General features: G+C 38.0%; 1 protein-coding gene across 3 annotated transcripts in view; it reads right to left on the reverse strand.

Annotated features, from left to right (window-relative positions):
* Window positions 1–23,517, reverse strand: part of LOC135218742 (nuclear pore complex protein Nup153-like) — a 54,908-nt gene that overhangs the window by 18,516 nt on the left and 12,875 nt on the right. The window contains exons 1-6 of one of the 3 annotated variants that reach the window (XM_064255195.1): window positions 14,257–14,470; window positions 8,455–8,680; window positions 4,173–4,442; window positions 3,040–3,276; window positions 2,548–2,696; window positions 1,238–1,348 (exon numbers count right to left, since the gene is read on the reverse strand). In XM_064255195.1, coding sequence (XP_064111265.1) covers window positions 1,238–1,348; window positions 2,548–2,696; window positions 3,040–3,276; window positions 4,173–4,442; window positions 8,455–8,680; window positions 14,257–14,328 — 1,065 coding nt within the window. In that variant the 5' untranslated portion in view covers window positions 14,329–14,470. Of the gene's footprint in view, window positions 1–1,237; window positions 1,349–2,547; window positions 2,697–3,039; window positions 3,277–4,172; window positions 4,443–8,454; window positions 8,681–14,256; window positions 14,472–23,517 lie in introns of those variants that run through there. The other 2 variants (XM_064255208.1, XM_064255202.1) reach the window with 2 other exon arrangements.

Here is a 23,517-nt window from a genome sequence, read left to right on the forward strand (position 1 = left end):
AATTTCAAATTAAACATTTGCATTTTTCCTAACATGCAACCCTCCACATTTCTATCAATGGAGTAATTTGCCCTTGTCACGCTTGAGCTGCAATTGAATCATCCCTGAAAAATACAAACCTAATGGTATTCTTGGGTCAAGTGTGACCAGAATCAACCTCCCAACACTCATTGTGAGTCAGCCCGCACACTCACTCTCCAAGGAGTGAGAGATCGAAACTCTGTGGGGTGGTACGGGGAGGGTAAACTTCCCTACATGAAAGCATACATGCCTTCCTTACAAAAAACACAAATTTCTTTTCAATCTGTTATCTGTTCCAAAATGTATATGAACCTACGCTTTCATATATGTGGAACCTCACCTGAAGGTGGGAGGACTATCACTCTCAGGGAACCTTGTGGAAGTGTTCCTACCACCTACCCCAAGCACATGCAAAGGGTGTATGCTTACACCCTATGCTGTGTGTACCATATTGATTTCTCTGCGTGACAGATGGGTCTCAAATGACAAGTAAGAGAATAAAGTGTGTGTGGGGGGGTATGGTGGTTATCATGAGGCCAAGGTACACAAACTCTAAGCTGGGACCTTCAGCGAGCACTCTGCATCCCTCCAAGCAGCCTGGCCTAACGTAGTCTTTTTTGGTAATACAAACAAAACAAGCAAGAATTAATTATTATTCTAGACCCCCCCTACCCCCCCTCCCCCCCCCAACAACTACTTCCATTTCCAACAGAGCTGAAAGGAGTAAAGATGCCCAGATGTAGAATACATCCTTTGGCGTTCAAAGAGTTAACATAACCAAGAAAATATAAATGCCACTCTCGTGCATATCACTAGATTACTTTAAATATTTGGAACTATGTAAATACTAGGTAATTAAATGCTACCTAGACATTTATTCTTTAATAATAGTGACTATGGCAAAGTCTCCAGGATGGAGCCACTTACATCATAGTTCCAGTAATTGTAATCAAGTAATCCCAGGGCTTTCAGGCATTAAGCCAAAATGTTTTTACGTATTCCTTGTGTGCAGTGCATGGCAATTCAAGTTTTGCACTATCGACTGCTCTGTTGACCCTCCTGAAATTATGCTTTTAAATGTTACCTTTCAGAATTCAAATACCACAATAATGAATTCGGCATAAATCGAAGGGACAGTGTGTATTTTGTAAAACTTTTAAAACGCATTCAAAACAAAATACAACAGGTAAAAAAAATTTCAGGTGGCAAATCTTACCTGCGATCGAATTTGTCGTCTTCTGTACGCTGAAGCACCACCAAACATTGTCTTCCCAGGATAAAATGGTGACATCTTAAATGACGAATCACTCAATACAGACTTCTCAAACTGAAAGTGAAAATATTCGCTATATTCCAAGCTGGGGTACATTTGGTATTTTACAAACAATTTAAAAACAAGGTGGATAAAGTCTCTGTTGTAGATGTTAAGTTTCAAAGGTTCCTTCATACTACTTTCCTCACTTTTAATATATCACCGAGATAACAGACACAGACCCTGATAATTGTACAGTAGCAAAAAGAGTCATGGGGCTGAGTAACGCTGTCTAAAACTTTGGTGAGGTTATACAAGTTATATCTGCAGTTATATTGAGAACTATACTTTACAGAATCTTTATGTACATTATTTATTGTTTACTAAGGGCACTAATTGTACTATACAGCATCAAAGTTAAACATTCATTCTTAACAAAGAGAAACAAAATATTTGTATCGACACGTAATCAATAAATTTACCATGACCAACAAATGGAAATTCAAAGATTTTCGAATTAATAACATCATAAATATTTAAAGTTAGACAGGTTTCTCAAATAGTCTCATTTTTTAAAAAATTAATTAATTTATTTATTCATTTTTATCTATTCTTAATTTTTTTTTTCCCCTCAGGATTGATCCCTGAGAACCAGCCCGAGAAGAGTTTACTTGAGACTCAGAGGTCTGGAAAAACTAACCCCTATTAATAATAATAACAAATGGAAATTAACTCCTTTTAAAAAGCAATTGAATTAAAGAATTAGACTTCACGTGAGAATATTATTAAGTTAAAAAGAAAAACTCTGCAATAGCAAAAGCAACCTGAAGAATAGATCAGCAAAAACACAACTGCACTAAGGCCAGATCAGCCCATTCACTAAACAGTAAATTAAATCAAGAGACATTTTGAGATGAAATGCAGAAGAACACATGGTAAACGTTTGAGAGGCTGAAAGGTAGAAAGTGGGGCATGATGGGTTATTGAGAGAGAGAGAGAGAGAGAGAGAGAGAGAGAGAGAGAGAGAGAGAGAGAGAGAGAGAGAGAGAGAGAGAGAGAGAGAGAGAGAGCGCCTTACAAGGTAAGACAAGCAAGTATTGGTCAGGTTTCTTTCATCATGCTCTACGACCAGAGTGTTTACTGGACTATGTTACGTATGAAATCATTCACACCCTTTCGCAATAGAACTTATCCAATAAGTAACAATTCAAACTGAACTCCATTAAGTTGAAATACCAGTGCATTAACCTTCTTTCCCCATTGAAGTAACTTACCATGAGTGGCGATCCATATGCCGATATATTAAATCTTGGTCTTTTGCTCGCTAAGGCTGAAGGTTGAGGTTGACTGAGGGAAACATCACCAGAGTCACTAAACAACGACCTATTGCTGAGGCTCCCTTCAGCCCGTAAACTGGTTTGATCTGGGGAAAAAAAAAAAACATTACTACTACATATATATAATGAGATGCTGTGCTGCATGACTAACTTACGTACAGGCCCACTGGAAACTTTTAAAATAAGTGGAAATTTGCAAAAATTTCATATATAAGAAAACGTGAATAAAAATTACTCCAAGGAAAAAATGCACTCACATGAACAACTCTAGCAGAACCCTTAGACACAAGTACAAGGAAAATATCCAAACCCACAAGTTGACCAGCTTCCACATAAAATCTAAGAGAATCCACAAAATTTGTGAAACCACTAAGTTCATTGACCAGAGGAGCAATGAAGTGTCAGTCCCATAACGAACAGACTACATACCAGCTTCTATGTCCCGAGGTCTTTTTCTTGTTTCTTCTATAGATGGCAGGGCACTTGCAGGTTGGGCGACTGGAGGAGCCAGGGCTGGTTTAGCCAGAGACTCTCTCAATGTCTGCAGACTCTCATCATCTAGCTGCAGTATCTCTCGTTGATAATCTCTCTCATCTGGACGTGGAATTACAGAGGCATCCACACCTGTGTCTGCTGATGACTCGCTAAATTCACTGCCGTCATCACCTTGAAAGCATTTAAAAAATAATCAGTTAATACAGTTGACAATACTAAACATTACTATTTATTACATTAATATCCAGACTGTGAAGCTAACATTCTAAAATTATAAGGCTGGCCCAGATTTGTTTCAATTCTTAGATATTAAATAAAAAGCTTAAAAACCAAGCTGCTGGACAAAGTTAAAATCTTGATTCTGACAAAATTTCAAGAACCTCTTTCCTATACTGTATAATCATTGACGGTTGTAAACAGGTCTCAGCAGTTACAGCTCAATTTGCTTATTAGCATCATATTCATTAATGAAACTGATATTTAATCAGCTTCATATAGTGCACTGTAAAGAGAAATGAATTCCTAATCTCTTACTTGGGGGTGCTGTCATACTAACCAAATTGCCCTTAACTTTTAAATTTGACTTTGGCTCTGATGCCAAGCTAGTACAGCAAGCTTTATTTATATATAAATATATATAAATATATATATATATAAATTATATATAAATATATATATATATATATATAAATAAATATATAATATATATAAATATATATATATATATAAATATATATATATATATATATATATATATATATATATATATATATATATATATATATATATATATATATAAATAAATATATAAATATAAATATATAATTATATATATATATATATTATATTATATATATATATATATATATATATATGATATATATATATATATATATATAGATAGATAGATAGATATATATATAGATATATATATAGATATATATATAGATATATATATATATATATATATATATATATATATATATTATATATATATATATATATAAAATCTGTAATGTGAATTGGACTGGGGCTTTTTTTTTTTTTTTTTTTTTTTTTACTACAACCTGTTGGGGTGGAGCTTGTAAGAAGTGGCGCAGGGCGAGGTTCAAGCTGACTTTTAGTACGAGTAGAAAACATTTGAGAGGGAGTTGAGGATATTATAGGATGTCTTCGGCCCAAAAGCACTGGGCTAGGATTTTCACTACTTAACGGAACTGAAGATGCAGTAGGAATCGCAACAGACGTGGCTGTAGTTAAATTCAATCGCACCCCACTACTTGTGCTGGCGCCAACATTCACACCATGTGCATGCTGGTTATTGCCCTCAATCTCACCTGAAAACCAAAAGCTGATCATTAGATGCTGAAAATCACATCACAAAAGTATAAAATGAAATAAAGCCATCTCACAATATAGTAACTTAAATTTCCTGGTCATGCAAATAGGGCCTATAAAATATGAATATCCTCAGCACGAGCTGGAACAGCCATTGAATTTGGTGGGAAGATCATAAATTGGAGGTTATGGGAATATAGTTGGGGGGAATACCCTCACTCATCTTTTGTCAGTTCCTGGACTAAGTAGGGTGGCCCAGATGGGAATACAACAAAGCTCCGGGTTGTATGCCAAAGAATAATACAAATCACTTGTATTTAAGTGGAAGGTCACCCCAGACATCAGAACGAGTTGAATCCTACCCAGAAATGTCAAACTCCTGGTCACATAAACATACAGGCATGAGCGGCTCCTTGAGAGAAGTATGGAAAATGACAAGAGGCATGAAATGTCTGAGGCAAACCACCTGTACAGCTAGGTGCAAAAACTATGAATGTGTCCTCAGACCACTCTCAAGTAGTGTAATGGAAGGTCTGCTGCATGTAAAACCCGCCCATTTCGTAATCCTAAACACCTCTTGCAAAACCACCTGTTACAGTTGGTATTAAGTTCCCCAACTAGCACAACAACTCAAAAACAACTTCATGGCCCCTTTTCTCATTGTACTTTTGTCTGCCTTCTTTCCTTATTATAAACTGTTCTGTATGCAATTATCAGTCATCTCTTCATTTCATCCTTTCAGCCTTAACCAATATCTACATATATTTCTTAGATTTTCTGAACTCAAAGGTCATCTGCATACAAGCAACTCCCATGGGCAACCTCTCCAGCTTTTTCCAGTATACTAAGATAAGCAGCCAAAAGGCTCAAAGCTGACCTTTGATGGACACCAACATTTTCCTTAGATTTTTCTGAAACAGAGGCCGCTGTTTCTATCACTGGCTTTATGATTGTTTCTAGTTAAGTATTCTCTTCCTTCATAATGCTAGATCCCTTATTTTCTTCTTCCCAACTAGTTCCCATTTTTATATGGGGTCGGCGTTTCATATGAGCCGTTTCCATCTATTTCTATCCTGCGCACAGTCCTTCCATCTCTTTCTTGGTCTCCCTCTTCTTCTTCCTTGAACCTCCATCCCCATAGTATGTCTCCCAGCATGGTCCTCATCTCTCCTCAGCAGGTGTCCATATCATCTCAGCCTACCCTCCTACACTTGCTTTTGATACTTCCATCGCCTTAGTTGACCCCCATATTTAGTCATTTCGGATCCTATCCTCTCATCCCCCCAGACATCTACCTAAGCATTCTCATTTCTGCCACATCCATCTTCTCCTGTTTTTCTCAAGCTTGCTGTTTCCGTACCATACAGCATTGTTGTTCTTACCACCGTCTTGCAAAATTTTCCTTTTAACCTCAGCGGTGCTCTTGAACTCCAGAGGTCGCTCTTCAGTTGTTCCAGCCTGCCTGCACCCAATGTTTTACTTCTTCCATACTTCCTCCAGCGTTAACGAAGGATCCCAAATACTTAAAACTTATCAACTCTCTTTATTTGTTCTCCCCAAAGGTGAATACTTTCTCTATCACCCCCCTCATTGGTGGTATACATACATTCTGATTTGGATCTACTTATTCTCATTCCTCTGTCCTCCAGAACTTGTCTCCATCTTTCCAATTTCATTTTCAGATCTTCCCTGCCCTTTGCGCACAGAACAATATCATCCACATACAATATGTTCCATGGTACTGCCTCCCTTACTTCCTCTATTATAACGTCCATCACTATTTAAAGATAAATGGGCTAAGAGCCGACCCCTAGTGTAATCCTACTCTCATCTCAAAACCCTCTGTCTCCCCAACACTGCTCCTCACTCTGGTAAATACATTTCAGTACATCTCTTGTATCAATCGCACATACTTCCCTGGCACCATCATCTCCCACAGACTCCTCCATACCTCTTATCTTGGGACTCAGCCATAAGCCCTTTCAAGGTCAATGAATACCATATGTAGGTCCCTTTGCTTTTCCCCGAATTTCTCCATTGGTTGTCTCAGACAAAATATACCAGTTCCCCTTAACTTCATAAATCCCATCTGCTCTGTACCTGTTTGTACTTCTTCCCTCAGTCTAGCATCTCTCATCCTTTCCAGTATCTTCATCCCTCAGTCTAGCATCTCTCATCCTTTCCAGTATCTTCAAAGTGTGGGACACTTATATCCCTTATTTTCTCAATCCACATAATCTTCTACATTGCAGGGTGCTTTTCCTGCAGCCGATTTATTATGAAGACTACCTCTACTGCCAATTCATTGCCTCAGCCTTTACTTCTGGACCTCATCCAATATTTTCACAGCATGCTCAAGCAGCCTCATTCCTCTAGCTTTCCACATTATAAATGCTTTCCGTTTTTCTGTGTACTGATTTTAAGGCTCTTTTTCATTTCTTCTGCTCCTATCTCTTCCTTCAAAAACTGGCCCATTGTTCAAGTATCCATTTTCCCCATTTCAATAGTTTACATCTTTACTCAAAACACTTTGCTATCCTGGATATTTTCTATCTTCCCTTGCTGTTGTAAGATTACAATTTCTTTCCTCCAAAAGCCTCTTTTCCCCTTGCCATCTACAATTTGGCCTTCTGCTCTCTTCCATGTAGACATCTTTCCCCTTCTTGTTTGTCTTCTTCTAAGGCTCAAGTTATTCCTACCCTAATGACATACCACACAATACTGATGGTGCCTTTTGTACACCTTTCAGTAGTGTCAACCAACCACTTTTGTATTTTGATTCCTTGTTAGCAGGCAATTTCCCAAATAATACTTCTTTATCTACCTAAACTGGTATACTAATGGAATCATCTTATAAATGCCAACCATCTCACTATAACAAATTCAACTGGCTTCAACTTCTTCACCTTCTTTCATTAAGATCAACTCTCTGGGTTTCTTGAGCAGCGGTCTTCAATCTTAATTCTTAGCTTGGGCAGAATTCTAAAAGTGCTTCTTGATCCCAATTTTTTTCTAAGATATGTTTACATTGGTGGCCACTCAGGCCTCCTCCATTAAATAGACTATCTACCAGTGGCAATTCTGACAACATTCCACTGAACTCTTACTTTTCTTACTTCTTCCTGAATATGGTGACTAAGTGTTTTACTTACCTTCCGTGTTCTAATCTCCTTAATCTTACGTGTACCATATCTCCAGCCAAAGTGTAATTTTCCTTTCTGGTTTTTAGTAAATATTTGGTTAGGTTCAATCAGAGCAACCCTTAGCAAAGCCAGCTGGTCAATACCATTCTGAAATTGCTTATGAATTAAAGCAGCTGTGACATTTTGAGTGATTTAGTGTGCCGAGGCTGGTAATGTTTCATGAAAAGTCCCTTGTAACATGTGAGTAACCTCTCCGCCATAATAGATAGGCGAGTTTCCCAGGCCAATGTCGGTTAAAGTTATAGTGCCTCACTATAATATACATTATAAAATGATCAAGTTGCATTTCTAGACTGACAACACACCTGAAGCAGTTGTTCTTATATGGGAGTAAAATGGACCTGGGTGAAGAAATTGGATGGCAATGTAGAAGAAACCAAATGGAAAGCTTGAATAGTAAAAGAAAAAGGCACCTTAGGTCAAAGAGACATCTGTTAAGAACCTGGAGGATTATCTACAGTGTATCACACAAGGCAAACTATCACCAGTGTCCCCACAATAGTCAACTAGTACAGGTATTTGGCCTATTTATTTTCTTTTTCCTCATACACTAAAATATCTGACCTTAACTGTATCAACATCTCAACTCTTTTAGTTTCCCCTGAACCCAACTAAGCCTTAAACAAATAAGGGTAAAATATACCTAGCAGTTGGAAGGAAAAATAAATTAAAAATGAATGTTTTCTAGATGAAAAAATATTTTTAGCATAATAATTGGTTCCTACATGAAAATGTTACACATGCTCACTAGGATACCTCAATAAATCTTCAAGCATATTTCCTAAGCAAATTTCAATTACTGTCATACCTTCTTCAGGATAGATTGGACGAAATGAGCGACGAGCTGTAGCTGGCTGGGCAAAAATGAAAGACTCGCCAGGTGGGGCCATCGTTTTTACTTGGCTGGCAACTCTAGATGAACCTGCTTGCTGAGTGTCACCAGCTTCCTCCTCCTCTTCCCCAGCCATCCACCCTGACAGCCATGACGACGAAAAAAGGCCTGTCACTGAATCGGTAACACGGCGGATGATTCCCTGGTAGAGAAAAATATGGGTATATCAGACTCCAATGAAAATCTTACTCTCTTAAATAGTATTTGCCTATAGTATACAAAACAATGAACTGCTTATATCCCCAAAATAAGGCTCCCTGACACAGGACAAAAATCACCAACCAGCGATAAGTTGGCAGCATGGGATTCCTTGATGTATGACATTTACATGCAGAAACTCATACTGATGGACACCAGGTAATTAAATATTGGAGAACTGGCAAACATCTTTAAGCTGTCTAGAAAAGAAAATGGGGATGGAAAAATTGAAGCTGATGTAGTGGACCCTTTAAATTAGGTGGTGTTAATATATTTTGAAGGGATCTGAAAGCCAAAACATAATCTCAAGCAAGGGGGAAAAAATGAACACATTGCTAGATAACTACTAACCTATAATGTATTTGTAGTTCTCAAAACAGTTTACACAAAATGCCTCAGAATTTCAGTTCTTTTAGGCAATTTCTACGAGGCAAACATCCCCCTCTCCCCTAAACCGCACCCCACCAACCCTGCACAACTACAGAAAAATTCTTTCAGTATGTAGCCTACTATGTCAGCTGGACACCCACGTTCCAGGTTAACTCTCAAGCACTTTCCATCTTGATAATCCACATAAATACTGTTGGTTTTAAGATCAATCCTGAGCTCACAGCACCCAGATTCGTGCAGTAATAATTCAGTTCCTTAACAAATAGTTAAAAATTATGCTACTTCTAACCATATGACTGAAATTACAGGCAAGAGAGGATCTGCATATTATTCCTGGCTTTATTTCCTAGACTTTTTGTTAGGTAATATTCACTTCAAGACATGTGATATGAAGCATTGTACTCTAAGAAAACAATGAGAAACAGAATATACTCTGGTCCTTTTACTTATTAACAGACGGTAACAATTTTGTTCTTCCATCCCAAGTGATGTAAACCAAACAACCAAGGGTCTTAACTTGCATTTTTCCGATACCAAGTTCTTATCTATGTTCTCATGCTTATCTCCTTATCTGGCCCTTTCTAAACACTGAAATTCCCTGGAGCTTCTCTCTACGCTACCATAGTCTCATACATTGCAAACAATTTACATTTTAGATCACCCATAAAGCTTCCCCCTTTTCTCTTATCTTACTACCAATTGGATTTTGTGCGAGACTTGGTTGCATTTCCCTTGTTCTCATGAGCTATAGGGGATTCGACAGGCTTGTATTTTATATCAGTTTAATCTGACAACACTAAACACCTGCTGCCTCCTGGTAGCTGGAGGTGTACACCTGAGTTCTGTTCCCTCCTAACTTTGCTTCTCCCTCCTCCATTTGGGGTTCTGCTGATGATTTAATAATCAATTCCTCCACCCTCTTGGACCACCTCTTAGTTGCCCCTTTCACTTGCACTTTATCTTGAATTATTCTTTGATTATCAACATTTAATGTCATTCATGGAACTTCATTGAGTTCAATACCTTAATGACAGGTAACCCACTAACCTCCTCCAAATATAATTCCTTATTTTGGTAACAATTACTTCAAACATCAACATTCTAAATATTCAGGTCACTCCAGAATTATCTTGGGAGGTCATTTTAAATGCTGGACAATTAAAAAAAAATAAAAAAAAAAAATACTTTTTTCACCAGAATTCATACTTTGCAATAATCTCACCCATATGCCTAATATGCTGCTCTTGTAAATTTGAGGTTTTATATTTTCATGATGCAGAAACATTCCCAGACACTGTTGTGTTGTGACATAACTATCGAGAATACTACTAGTTAAAACTTTCTTTGTTTGATGTTGTTGTTTACATTGAGTATTACAGCATCTGTTTTCTTACCATTATGACTATCTCAAGCACTGCTTCATTACCCATTATGAGCACTATATCAGCCACCACACCACAATCTGTCATTCTATAATGCAGCGAAGTAACAGCCATGTTTACATTTTTTTTTTTTTACATGAAAACAAGCTGTCTTTCAAAAGATAAGTTTGTGACTTCAATGGATTTTAAGTGCCCTTTTCACTCCTAGTAATGGTTCCTTTGGGTTGGGTCATGAGAAAACCCGCAGGAAGCACTTACCACTAGCTGCTTCATGATTAGAAAAACTGTGTGCAAAACAAAATACCAACACTGGCTAGTCATCAATATCCTTTTTAACCACTTCAACATTATTGACATTAATTACTCCTTTGAAAATAGGACCTACCACCACCTCTCCTGCCTGACTGGCAAACGGAATTTCCAAACAGAAATGCCATGCTCCTGTCCTAGTTTGGATTAGTAGGCTCTAAGCCAGAGTGAAACGCATCTGAACTCTCCTTCTAGGAAAAACTTTTGAGAACCAGGTGCTGCCCTAAAGTAAAATCAACTAGTACCAAGGTCAATAATATTTTAATAGGTTCAGATGATAGGGTGTACATAATGAGTCGCACATTTATAAACTAAGGCTCTATAATAAGATTTCCAACAATGAAATCTACCCTTACTGCTGCCTTGCAGAGCCTGTTGCTCACCCATTCAACCTCCAGCCTATGTTCTACAAGTACCCGAGGTGAGATGCATTTTAGTCTGAGAGGAGCACTGCAGCCACCACAGGTTCCAAAGAGAAAGATCCTTGGACTTTTGGGCAATGTTGCTGGGATAAAATTATGTAAAAGTTGTTTGGTGCCACCAGACACCCATTTTTTTTTTTTTTTTTTTTTTTTTTTTTTACCCAAGAACTGAGAAACAAATGGGCAGGGATGGGCAAATGGTCCTGGCTTCGAGAGTTTTACAGCCACTTCGGCTAAGGGCCAAAGGCACGCTGCAAAGAACCTCAAGTAATGCCTACAGTGTACCGCATGAGGTGCTCTAACAGTAGTATCCCCCTACAGGGTTTAATAATAGGAACAGAGTACATTACCGTGATATCCAGCTCTTTTGGCCTGATATCATCACATATATCCTTCCTTATCCTAACATTTCTAATTAAAATGACTGTCAATACTGTATCAAAATATGCTTACAATGTACAAAACTGAAATTATTCTTCCTTTTGTCATATATTCATGAATTTTACTTACAGGCCAAAACATCATAAATTTTATTTCTATTGTCTTATAAGCACTGATGCTTTTGGCTTCTCCTTAGTCAAACCACACACACTTATAATAGTACGGTAAAGTTTAGTTGTACATACATCGCATGTACAGGTTGGGTAGCCTAGGCCTTTTGTGCATAAGCAGTTTGCTACAAAATCTGAATAGATTGCAGCACATTAGGAAATAAATATAAAAAATCACTAATTAATTATAAATCCTTTAGTAAAAGCTTCACAAAATAAAAATGTCGACCCAAATGTTACAAACAGGCCTAAATCCTGCAAAGAAAACTGGATAGCTTGGTATAACCTAGGCCTTAGACTAGCCCAAAAACAGATTAGGGTTAAAAGCACCTGAGGCTGTGTTATATCTTATAAATTGCTCAAATTTACTTGAATTTGCAACTTTTACCCTGGGTGATACCACAAACATATTTAATGTTACACACACACACACACATATATATATATATATATATATATATATATATATATATATACACTAAAATTTCATACTATCTAAAATGATAAATCTTCCTTCTTTACACATGGTAGTTCAGTTATATGCTAGCTGTCACTCTTTTGAATAATGAAAATGTCGAAGGTTATTACCACTTAAACAAGAACATTACTACTTTCATATCTACAAAGCAGTGATGTCACAGTTTTTAACCATTGACTGCATGACCCTTTTCTTTTAGTATCTAACTTGTTTAGCCTTGAAACTGTAAAGTTCTCAAGTTAATGAGTCTTTTTGCAATGAAACATTGGGCAGTCTGGGGGCAATGCAAACAAACTTTGAAATAAACAAAATCTTCTTTGTTTTCTTCTGGGGATTGAAAAAGAAACCCACAAAATCACTGTGTATAACAGTGATTTTGTGGGTTTCTTTTTCAAACTTTGAAATGTGATTTATCTCATAATTTGTTTCAAATTACTGACAATTTTCATGGAAAACAAACTCACTGGCCCAAACTCCTCATCCACCAAATTTCACCTGTAACTTTGGCAAATAACAGTAAATTACGACTTTACAAATCTAGGATAAAATAAAAAAAGGTAACAATTTTACACACTAGGTTACAGAAGTATATTCTAAATGTTCCAAGCCAGGTTAGGCTAGGGGTTCTGGTTAAGAAGCACCGTGCACTCTCCAATTTACTGGATCTGCGGTGAATACGTTTGCCCGTGCATGTGTTAAGTATTCCAACATTTCATTACTCTTATTTTTTTCTCACCCCAAAGCCTCAATCTTAGCCTAGATGCAAGGAGGGAATAGCCTAACAGGATAATGAGATTTCTGGTGCAATTAGGTGTTAACATCGTTCAAAACACCAAAAACTCCTATACAACATGCAGCTAAGGTTTTATTTTAGCCATAGTGGTAGCCTAGCCAGTAATTCTGGGGAATAACTCTGTACAGACTGCAAGGAACGGTACCACGAATACGAAAGCCCCTAGGGATCGGGGCATCCAATGTATTTCGCCGTTTTTAATATACTAGCCCCTGGGGGTTAATTACATTCGTCCCCAAAAGATATTGGTAAATTCTTAATACTAAGCAACCCATATACTATAGGAAACTGTAATTTCCAAGGAAATACCCTGTGCGGACTCATTGTTAATAAGCAACTCAAATACAGAAGGAAACTGTAATGTCCAAAGAAATACCCGACGCAGTGTTATTACTTAGACCGACCACCTAGCCTTGTTTAACTGGCCCAATAGTAGCCACTGCTACAAAATGCTTTGGCAAAACTAATTCATTTTAAAAATGACTCATAATACCACAGGAAGACACGTAGCTTGCTTGTATCCAATTCCAAAATACAAACAACCTAACCCGAGCATCACCACCAACTGGTGGGTAGGATGGGGGGAGGGGGGAGGGTACTACTACGACCCACTACTATGGGCTAGTTTAAAGATATACGCCACAGGACCACCTGCAGGCATCTCTACGCCAACTCCTCTTTCAACAAAAACAGCCAGAAAGCGACACACGCGACGAAGGACCTCCCCCGGCGAGTCGGGTTACCGAAATACATATACTTGAGTCCACCCTTCGACGGCGATTCAAAACCCTGCTCAATTTTGTCCGTTAGCGGGAATTCCGCCGCTCCTGCGGCGTCGCCGCCTGCCCCTCCGTCGCCCGCAGTCGTATCGTCTAAAACCAGCCTGCGAAGGGCGCCCGTACGACGTAGGTTAAGCGGATAAAACACGCGCAGGTCTTGACCACCATAACGCATTCGCAACGTAAACAAACTGGCGGCCAGGGCCGCCCGCGAGAGACGCCCCTGGAGAGCGGTGGGGGCGCGTCACGTGGGCGCAGCCACCACCATTGAGGGCGTCGAGGGATGGGGAACACCCAGCGGAGGGAAAGAAAGGCGGCGAGGAGAGGAAAACGTGGATATAAACGGAAGAGCCAGAGGACCTCCTCGGAGGAGGTAGAGGAGGAGGCCCACAAACGGCGGAGGCAAAATCGCTCACCTTGGGTCGGTCGTAGGGCTTCGACGGCCTCTTCTTCTTCTCCCGAAACTTCCGCGGGGCCTCCGAGGCCATCTTGCGACTTGACGACGGCTGCGACGCCCTCCCGAAATCACATCAATTCACTGTCGCACCCCCAGAACTCACAACAACTTCTCTCCTCGACATTCTACACACACAAACATGGCGACGAGCGCGCTGCCCGCTGATTGGTCGGTGGGTCGCGGGCCCCGTACCCATAATGCAACGGCCTCCCTGACAAGTGAGAGGCGACTGGCACCGTTCTCTCTCGTGGTCGATGAACGATGCTTTGGCCATAAATGCCCAAGTTCCTCTCCTTCGGGAGCGACGAAGGACGTGGGGAATTCGTTTCATAAAATGCCGAATTGCCATATCATTCAGTCGTTTCGCAAATGGCGACGAAACGATCCTGGAGAACAGCGAGCGACGAGCGCCATCGCGCTTTCTTTCCGCTGTTGCGACATAATATATTCGTCGCATCAATCGTAAAACGCGCTGTAACGAATGCGATACGCATTTATGTTATCACAGCTAAATTTCATATTATAACGTCGATAGAGAAGTATTAATTTCACCCGCTTAAAAAGGACTTTTAACTCGAATGAAGATGCTACAAACGGTATTTGTATCGTACTTCAGGCATGCCGTAACACAACCAAGTCCACGTGACAACCCCCCCATCGTAAACCAGCATTTCGGTGCAAATGTGAATATTGTTCGTTCAATTGATCAACGCAGTCATCATCGATAGACATCGGTAATCATTCGATACGATTTATCCGTAATCGCAGAGCTAGACAATGTCAGAGTGAACTGACACCGAACGGCGCAAAAACTAAATCTACGTGAACCTGGATTCACGTGAAGTGTTCTTAAAATATAACTCATAAGAAAGCTACTGCTTGATGAAACTTAGTCAAACAGTGTTCGTAAGAGTTCCTTGTAATTATACCCTTAAACGGACACGCACAATGTCTTCAGCGATACTTTAATTGAGGTCATTCATGTATTGACCACATATCGACAAAACGAACGAGAAGCGCTCGTATAATCTCGTATATATAACTGTATAGAAAGACAAGCATTGATTACGTGTATGTAATGTTTCTTTGACGCCCGGCATCTTCGCAAACTTGCAAAACCGGTGGGATTTAAAACCGTAAATGAAAATCCTCGTTCTGACATATTAAATCACACGTAAATCCCATTTTAAAACAGAGGACAGGAATCCAGCATCTCACTTGTGACCTTCCTACACCCGTAACCTACCCTACCTTCCTACACCGGTAGCCTACCCCCGGCCCCAAGAGAGGACGACGGGACGGACCCCCCCCCCCCCACCCCCCCCCCACCCATCCCACCTTCTCCAACAACCTTCCCAGAAAAAGCATCCAACAAAGTATGCTCCCAGCGTACCCAAGAATCGACTGCTATTTCCCTTTAAATATCGGTGCCCGGGTTGAAAAGCATTCTTTACGTAATGCCAAATCTTCGGATAACGAAAGGATCTTTGACCAGATCTTCATTAAAAGGGAGTTTATCAGGATCGCTACCGGGAATATTATGATGAATGAGACAATGTAGTTTAGTTGCTGGGGTATTCGTCAGCAAATCTTGTTCACGCTATGTCAACTCTCTCTCTCTCTCTCTCTGAGTACGCTTATATAACGCAAACGCCTCCTGAACTATGGAGGGTTATAGAGAGCCGTGGAAAAGAGAGTATGCCTATACTATATCCATTTTTTATACACTTTTTCTGGAAGTTATAATATCTTAGACGAGAAAGCAAGGGTCGGGAAGGAAGGAGATATCAAAGAAAAAATTGAACGGGATTTCGATATAACTTGATTCTGGGAGTCAAACGTTAATGTGACCTTAGGCCTAGGACACTATACTATTATTACCCATTTGTTTTATCTGCCACGAAGTAGTCTCATTTCGTAGTTATGATCAAGTTAAAAAATCGATAATAATTATTCCCTCTCCACCTCGCATGCAGACAGGGGCGAAATAAATGGAAAAACAGTTGTGCTTTGAGAGGGAAAGCGCTTCTTCCAAAGCAGTCCTCGGCCTGACCCAGTGACGCAACAGTGACTACCACGTGGTTCCTCCCTCCCGTTATCCCCCCCCCACCCCCCCTCCCCGCCCCCCCACCATTTTTCCTGTATATGAAGAAAGGAAAGGCGGGGGGGGGGGGGAGATGGTGAATGTGAGACTATTGGGAGCGCGGGAATTAGAGAGAGAGAGAGGAGGGGTGGGGATGATGTGGCTGTTATAGAGTTGCAGTGGGCGGGAGGGTGTCGGGGGAGGGGGGCTAGTAAGGAAAACGACCATTTGAAGAACGTACCGCGAGCCGTTTCCCCAGGTTTACCCCCTTTTATTACATACTCCCTTCTTCATATACCTTCGTCGGTTGGTCAGACACACACACACACCCAGCCCCTTCCACACCCCTGGCTCCCACTCCCACCCAGATCGGTCCAGATGCCTGCGACGATGATTCAAACGTGATGACGAGCCGGGAGTGGATAGTATTTCCTCCTCCTCACCTGCAACAGCAGACGAAAACGAAACTGAGTCTATAACCGCTGGACGAAGGGAGAGTGGAAAAAAAAGTTCCCAGCCAGACCATTTGAGTCTCACGGTATCTAGAGAAAGGAGGAAAGTTTAGTAAAACACCCTTTCACATTCGATGTGTGGTTTCGTCTCGCGAATGTATATACTATTTATTTCAGGACCCTCTCAGTGGGTCCTGGTATATTTCGGGTTTCCACGATTCTTAAATGTATATATTTGTGATGACTGTGGCTTCATGACGAATAAAAACCATTCCTGTATACGTTATTTTTTTTTTTTACTTACAGGTAAATTGGGGAATTTACTGGGGAATTCTTTTCTACTTTTACTGTAATAATGAATCTGTAAATCAATGCGAGGTTAATTTATTGTTATTTTAGAAATAATATAATTCAGAGCATTAATACTATTCATGTGGAAAAAGCCCTTACGGGTCTATGACTTGAAATTCAAGCTTCCATAGAATTTGGCGTTCATTTGAAAGACGTAACAGAAGGTAATAGGAAACACGGAAAGAAGAGATTATTTATATATTAGAAATAAATAAATATGTAAGTAAATTATTGAAATTATATAAGCTCCAATTGCACAACATCCTCAGGGTATGAGGAATAAGAACCTCTGGATGGTGTTCATATTATTATTATCATTATTATTATTAGCAAGATCCTTAAAAAGTCGAATGTTTAAGATGTATACTTTCCAAGTGATGAATTATTCCCACCTCCGTAGGGCGAGATATCGGTTTTAGTAACATTCAAACTACCTTTGATTTCCCGGGCAGCCAGTCTCACGTATAATCTAAGGATATTACTGCTTCAAATTAAAAAGGTTTATCTTCGGTTGGTTGCGATCTGTGCTGGAACTCTACACTACTCGTATGCTGCTAATTCGATGATAATTATCCTTGATGAGTCTAGTGTTATGGGTCTAGCTTAATCGCATGCTGTAATTGATGAATTATCCATGGTGAGTATTGCTAATTATAGGTCTAGTTTAAGGATGGGTTGTTGCTCCTGACTGACCGTGGACATGGAATTAATCAAAGCTTTTATGAATCAGTCTACAGTATTTTTTGAAAACTAGTTTTAAATGGTTTATCATACCTCACAGCTTACCGCAATTATCATTAATTAATAATAACAGCGAATGGGGAAACTACCTCACTTCTACGTGAATGATACAGCCATCCCACGGGCGAGGTAAAAAACGGTGTGGGACCGTTTGTTTAAAAATCCTGTAGGTACGCCTCAGTTGACCTAAATAATGAGTCAGATGTAATACCTGACTGTTAGTCAACTCTAGTGGACGGTAAATGCTAAAGAAACGATCAATACTCTGTTAAAATATAGCGCATTGATTATTCAACCATGACGGATATCTTGAAAAGTTGAAGACATTGTAGACAGGAGGCTTAGACCATATAGACCAAGCAAGAGCTGACAGGATTTTGAAAGAAATCCGGAAGTAGGTCTAGAATTTCTTTACTTCCAGGCGTTGGGTGTGGTCATAAACTCACGAATAGGTTTCTAGTTTTATTTATTAGTTTATATATATCGAGGGTTACATATTCCGGTGTTACTTTGGCTTGTTATCTACGCAGTGTTTAGTACCAGCCCCTCCAGGATCAAAGATATCGTTTATTAATATAATTCGTCGACAACACAATATAGAAATGGGTGTATAATGTATAAAATACTTTGATCCCCGAGTTGCTAAATAGTATATTATAGTACTAAACATGGCGTCCTATTGAGCTTCTGCCATATAGTACTATACCAGCACCTCGGCGGTTTCGCGGACATGACAAACCAAAGTACCACGCATTTTCAAATCATTTTCAGTTTCGCGTCTCCACGGAAAGAGAAAATGATCGCAGAAGGAATCTTTGGACGCCGATCGCCTCAAATCGAAGCAATTGAAAAGCAGGTCTATTATTACCCGCATGGACCGGGTTTCAGTTTGAAAAGCAGATCATATATAGCGAGGCTGCAACCAACTCCTCACCACATATAGATGTAAAGTCGTTACGCAGATACTAGCTTGAGGGATTTTAAATATATATATATATATATATATATATATATATATATATATATATATATATATATATATATATATATATAGTGACGAAGTGCCAAGTATCTGGTTACTACACTTACCAATCATTAATTGAGTACCTCACAACAGCCAGACACCTGAACCTTCATCACAGGTACTAAACGACTGAATACTCTAAAGGCAACAGTAATCCCTTAAACACTTAACAGTATTGCAGAAAATCAGACTAAGTCCATTAAAACAGGTGTGAGGTAATCTTATGTGTAATCAAATTAATTAAAGGGCATCACTCCATCAACAACTTTAAAAGTCTAAGTATTTCCCTGATTCCAAAAGTTTAAGTACTTCCCTGGTTCTAATTCACTTCAAGTAAATTGAAGGAAAACAGCTCACTTACCACTATGTTTCTACCTAATCATAAATATATGCATGTATACTGGTGAAAAAGAAAACACATACAAATTTTAAATTTAAAAAAATCTATTATTAAACTCAAAATTTTATAAGTGAAATTCACAATATCAGGGAAATTAACTGTTACTTGAAAAAAAGCAAAGTATAATTAATTCTTGAATTAATTAAGTATAATTAAATAAAAATTAATCTATCACCAAATTCAAGAAAATTAATTCAATCAAAATTCAAAAGTGTTAGGCAATAATTAAAATTAGGAAATTAATGCACAAGTGTTAAACAACAATGAAACTTGAAAAGAATTCTAAGTAAATGCAAATTAATTAATAAGTGTTAAACTCAATTAAACGTGCAACGATTAATTAATGAAAACAACCAAGTTAATCAAATTGTGAATGAAAATGAAAACACAGAAAAATGTGGAAAATACCAAAATTGCAAAATGCACTAATCACACAGAATATTAAAAAACAAAAAACACACTTCAATAAGAAAATGGATAAATACAAAAAAAATCACTTCAAATGAAACAAACACAAAACACAAAAATTTGCAATGTGTAAAAATTTAAAGTTTCACCAAACCATTTTAACTATTAGTTGCAAATAATAAATTTAAAATAACATGTTACCTTGGTATCAATTTTCTTACTGCTGCAGCTAGCTCAAAAAATTTAACCAATTCACAATATTTCTCAAAAGAAAAGGTGCCGTTACTCACTTGTACAATGTTTGTTCAGATTCCACAAAAAAAGCACTAAATAATGCTAAATAACTCTAAGAAACCCGAAATCTAAAAGTTACGAGTGACCAATTACGTTACGTTAATATCAAGTATGGCGAGGGAGAGAGAGAGAATGTCTGAACGCTAGGGATTCAAAGTCTGTGATGATTCTTCGTTTCTTATGGAAGCGGTGCAGCGGAAATCACACAAAACGTTTTGGGCATGCAAAAGATGATGCAATCTTTCTAGAAGCTTCTAATATGACCTAACTTTATAGAAAAATCATGAAATCTTCACGTGCTATTCGGCAAAGACATACACGTATGAAACCAATTACGTAGTATGCTCAACAAAGACACGTATTTGATCGAAACAGAAGCCCCTTATCAGATGTGATGACAGGATTCCAAAACACAGCAGAGAACTCGAGATCTCTTAATCTGAGGTGATGACAAGTTACGGAAACAATTCTATCTTGGAACGGACAAAGTTAATCTCTCTCCCTCTTTTCACATTCTACGTTATATTAACTTTTTAAATTATTTTATATGAAATCTAAACATACATTTTTAGACATCCTATAACTCTAAGCTAACTAAGGAATCTGAAAATGTTGCAAAACTCTTTTATATAACATTTTATACAGTCAAGGAGAAGATATATGCATTATAAAAGTAGCAGCATATAATATATATATATATATATATATATATATATATATATATATTGTGACGAAGTGCCAAGTATCTGGTTACTACACTTACCATTCATTAACTGATACCTCACAAAAGCCAGACACCTGAACCCTCATCACAGGTACTAATCAACTGAATACTTTAAAGCCAACAGTGATCCCTTAACAACCTACCAGTATTGCAGAAAATCAGATTAAGTTCATCAAAACAGGTGTGAGGTAATCTTGTAAGTAATTGAATTAATCAAAGGGCATCACTCCATCAACAACTTTAAAAGTCTAAGTATTTCCCTGATTTCAGAAGTCTACGTACTTCCCTGGTTCTAAGTCACTTCAAGTTAATTGAAGGAAAACAGATTAATTACCACTCTATGTTTTTACCTAACATCAATATAATCAAATGCAAATATACTGGTATAAAAATAAAACACTTATATAAATTTTAAATACAAAAATTTATTATTAAACTCAAAATTTATGAGTGAAATTCACAATATCAGGGAAAATTACTGTTACTTGAAAACAAAGTAAAGTTTAATTAATTCTTGAATCAATTAAGTACAATTAAATCAAAATTAATTTATCATAAAATTCAAGAAAATTAATTCAATCAAAATTCAAAAGTGTTAGGCAATAATTGAAATTTGGAAATTAATTCATAAGTGCTAAACAATAATAAAACTTGAAAAGAATTCTAAGTAAATGCAAATTAATTCACAAGTGTTAAATTTAATTAAATGTGCAATGATTAATTAATGAAAATAACTAAGTCAATTAAATTGTGAATGCAAATGAAAATACAGAAAAATGTGGACAATACCAAAATCTCAAAATAAAAAGACACACTTCAATAAGAAAATGGACAAATGCACAAAACATAAAAATCACATCAAATGAATAAACACAAAACACAAAAATTTGCAATGTGTAAAACGTAAATGGTTTCTCTCCAACCACCGTAACCATCAGTATTTAGTTTTTACCTAACCACTGTTCCTATCAGTTATTAGTTGCAACTGATAAAAATATAACACACTTTACCTTTTTGGTATGCCAACTTCTTTCTTTGCTGCAGGCTTGTTTCACACTTTCACAAAACCAGGCGCCGTTACTCAACAATGTTTGTTCAGATTCCACAAAAAATTACTAAATAACAATAAATAAACTCTAAGAAATATCAAATCTGAAAATTACAAGTTACGAGTGACCATTCAATAAGTACGAAATCGTTACATTACTTTTAAAATCAAAAGTGCTATGCGATGGAGAGAGAGAGAGAGAGATGTGAACGGTTTGAGTCTTTAAGGCTGAATGAAAAACTTCTCCCTTACGGAAGCTGGACTGGAGATGATACAAAACGTTTTGGGCAATAATGCTTCCAGAAGCTTCGAAATCTTACGCAACTTTACATACAAAATGTGTAATCTGCACGTGGTACTCGGCAAAGACATACGAGACCAGTCTGTTAAAAAAAAGACACGTACTTGACTCGATCGACCGAAGCAGAAGTTCCCTTATCATACGTGATGACAGAATCCCAAAACACAATGAAGACTCGAGCTTGCTTATCAAATGTGTTGACAGATTAGGAAAGCAAACGGAGATCTCAGAGTTCCTCTAATCTCACAGCGCTGACATAATAGGGAAACAATCGTAGTTTCGAATGGACAAAGAAAATCTCTCTCTTTCTACATTCTACGTTATATATTCTTTTACAATATGTTATGCGAAATCTGAACGCACATTTAAAACATCCTATCTCTAAGCTATCTAGGAATCTGAAAAAATGTTGCCAAAATTCTACATAACATTTTATACAGTCTAAGAGGGGATATATGCATTTTGAACGTAGCAATATATAATATACCTCCCCCCAGATGATTTTTATCACGGTGTTGAATCCAACGATTCGCAACGAGATAAATAATCAGCAACTACATTGTTTTTGCCACTAATGTGCTACACTCTTAAGTTATACTGTTGCAAGCACAAAGACCACCTGGTCAGTCTTTGATTATGGTTTTTCATTCTCTGGATAAATGATAATGGATTGTGGTCAGACAACACTAAAATTTCTTCATTCCTAGGTCTATTCACATACACTTCAAACTTTTTCAATGCGGTGATTAAGGCTAAAGTTTCCTTCTCGATTGTCAAGTATACTTTCTGATGTTTTTTCAGTTTTGTAGATGTGAAGCACACAGGATGGTAGATATTATTTTCATCTTCTTGAAGTAGAACAGCTCCAATGCCACAGTCTGATGCATCAACTTGTATCACAAATTTCTTGTCGAAGTCTGGAGCTTGAAGTACTGGTCTTGAAGCTAAAATGGCTTTTACCTTCTCAAAGTATTCTTGACACTCTGGAGTCCAAACTAACTTAGCTTTGGGACTAGTTAAGTCTGTCAAGGGAGCTAAATTGGGCAAAAACGACGATAGAATCCAGCCATGCCTAAAAATCTCTGTAGCTGTTTCCTGGTGGTAGGTGGGGTAGCCTTACAGATACCTTCTACATTAGCATTTACTGGAGCAAGAAGGCCTTTCCCAACTTCAAACCCAAGATACTGCACAGTTGCCTTTCCAAACTCACCCTTCTCTAAGTTGACTGTTATCTTGAAGTTTCTTGAAAACTTTCCTCAGAATCTTCAGATGTTCTTCCCACGTTGTAGAGTAAATCACGATGTCATCTAGGTATACACCTACTCCTTCTATCGATCCTAGTAGTTGATCCATCACTCGTTGAAATGTTGTAGGTGCATTCATCAGACCAAATG

Source organism: Macrobrachium nipponense, chromosome 19 (genome assembly GCF_015104395.2).
Source record: "Macrobrachium nipponense isolate FS-2020 chromosome 19, ASM1510439v2, whole genome shotgun sequence".
NCBI lineage: Eukaryota > Metazoa > Arthropoda > Malacostraca > Decapoda > Palaemonidae > Macrobrachium > Macrobrachium nipponense.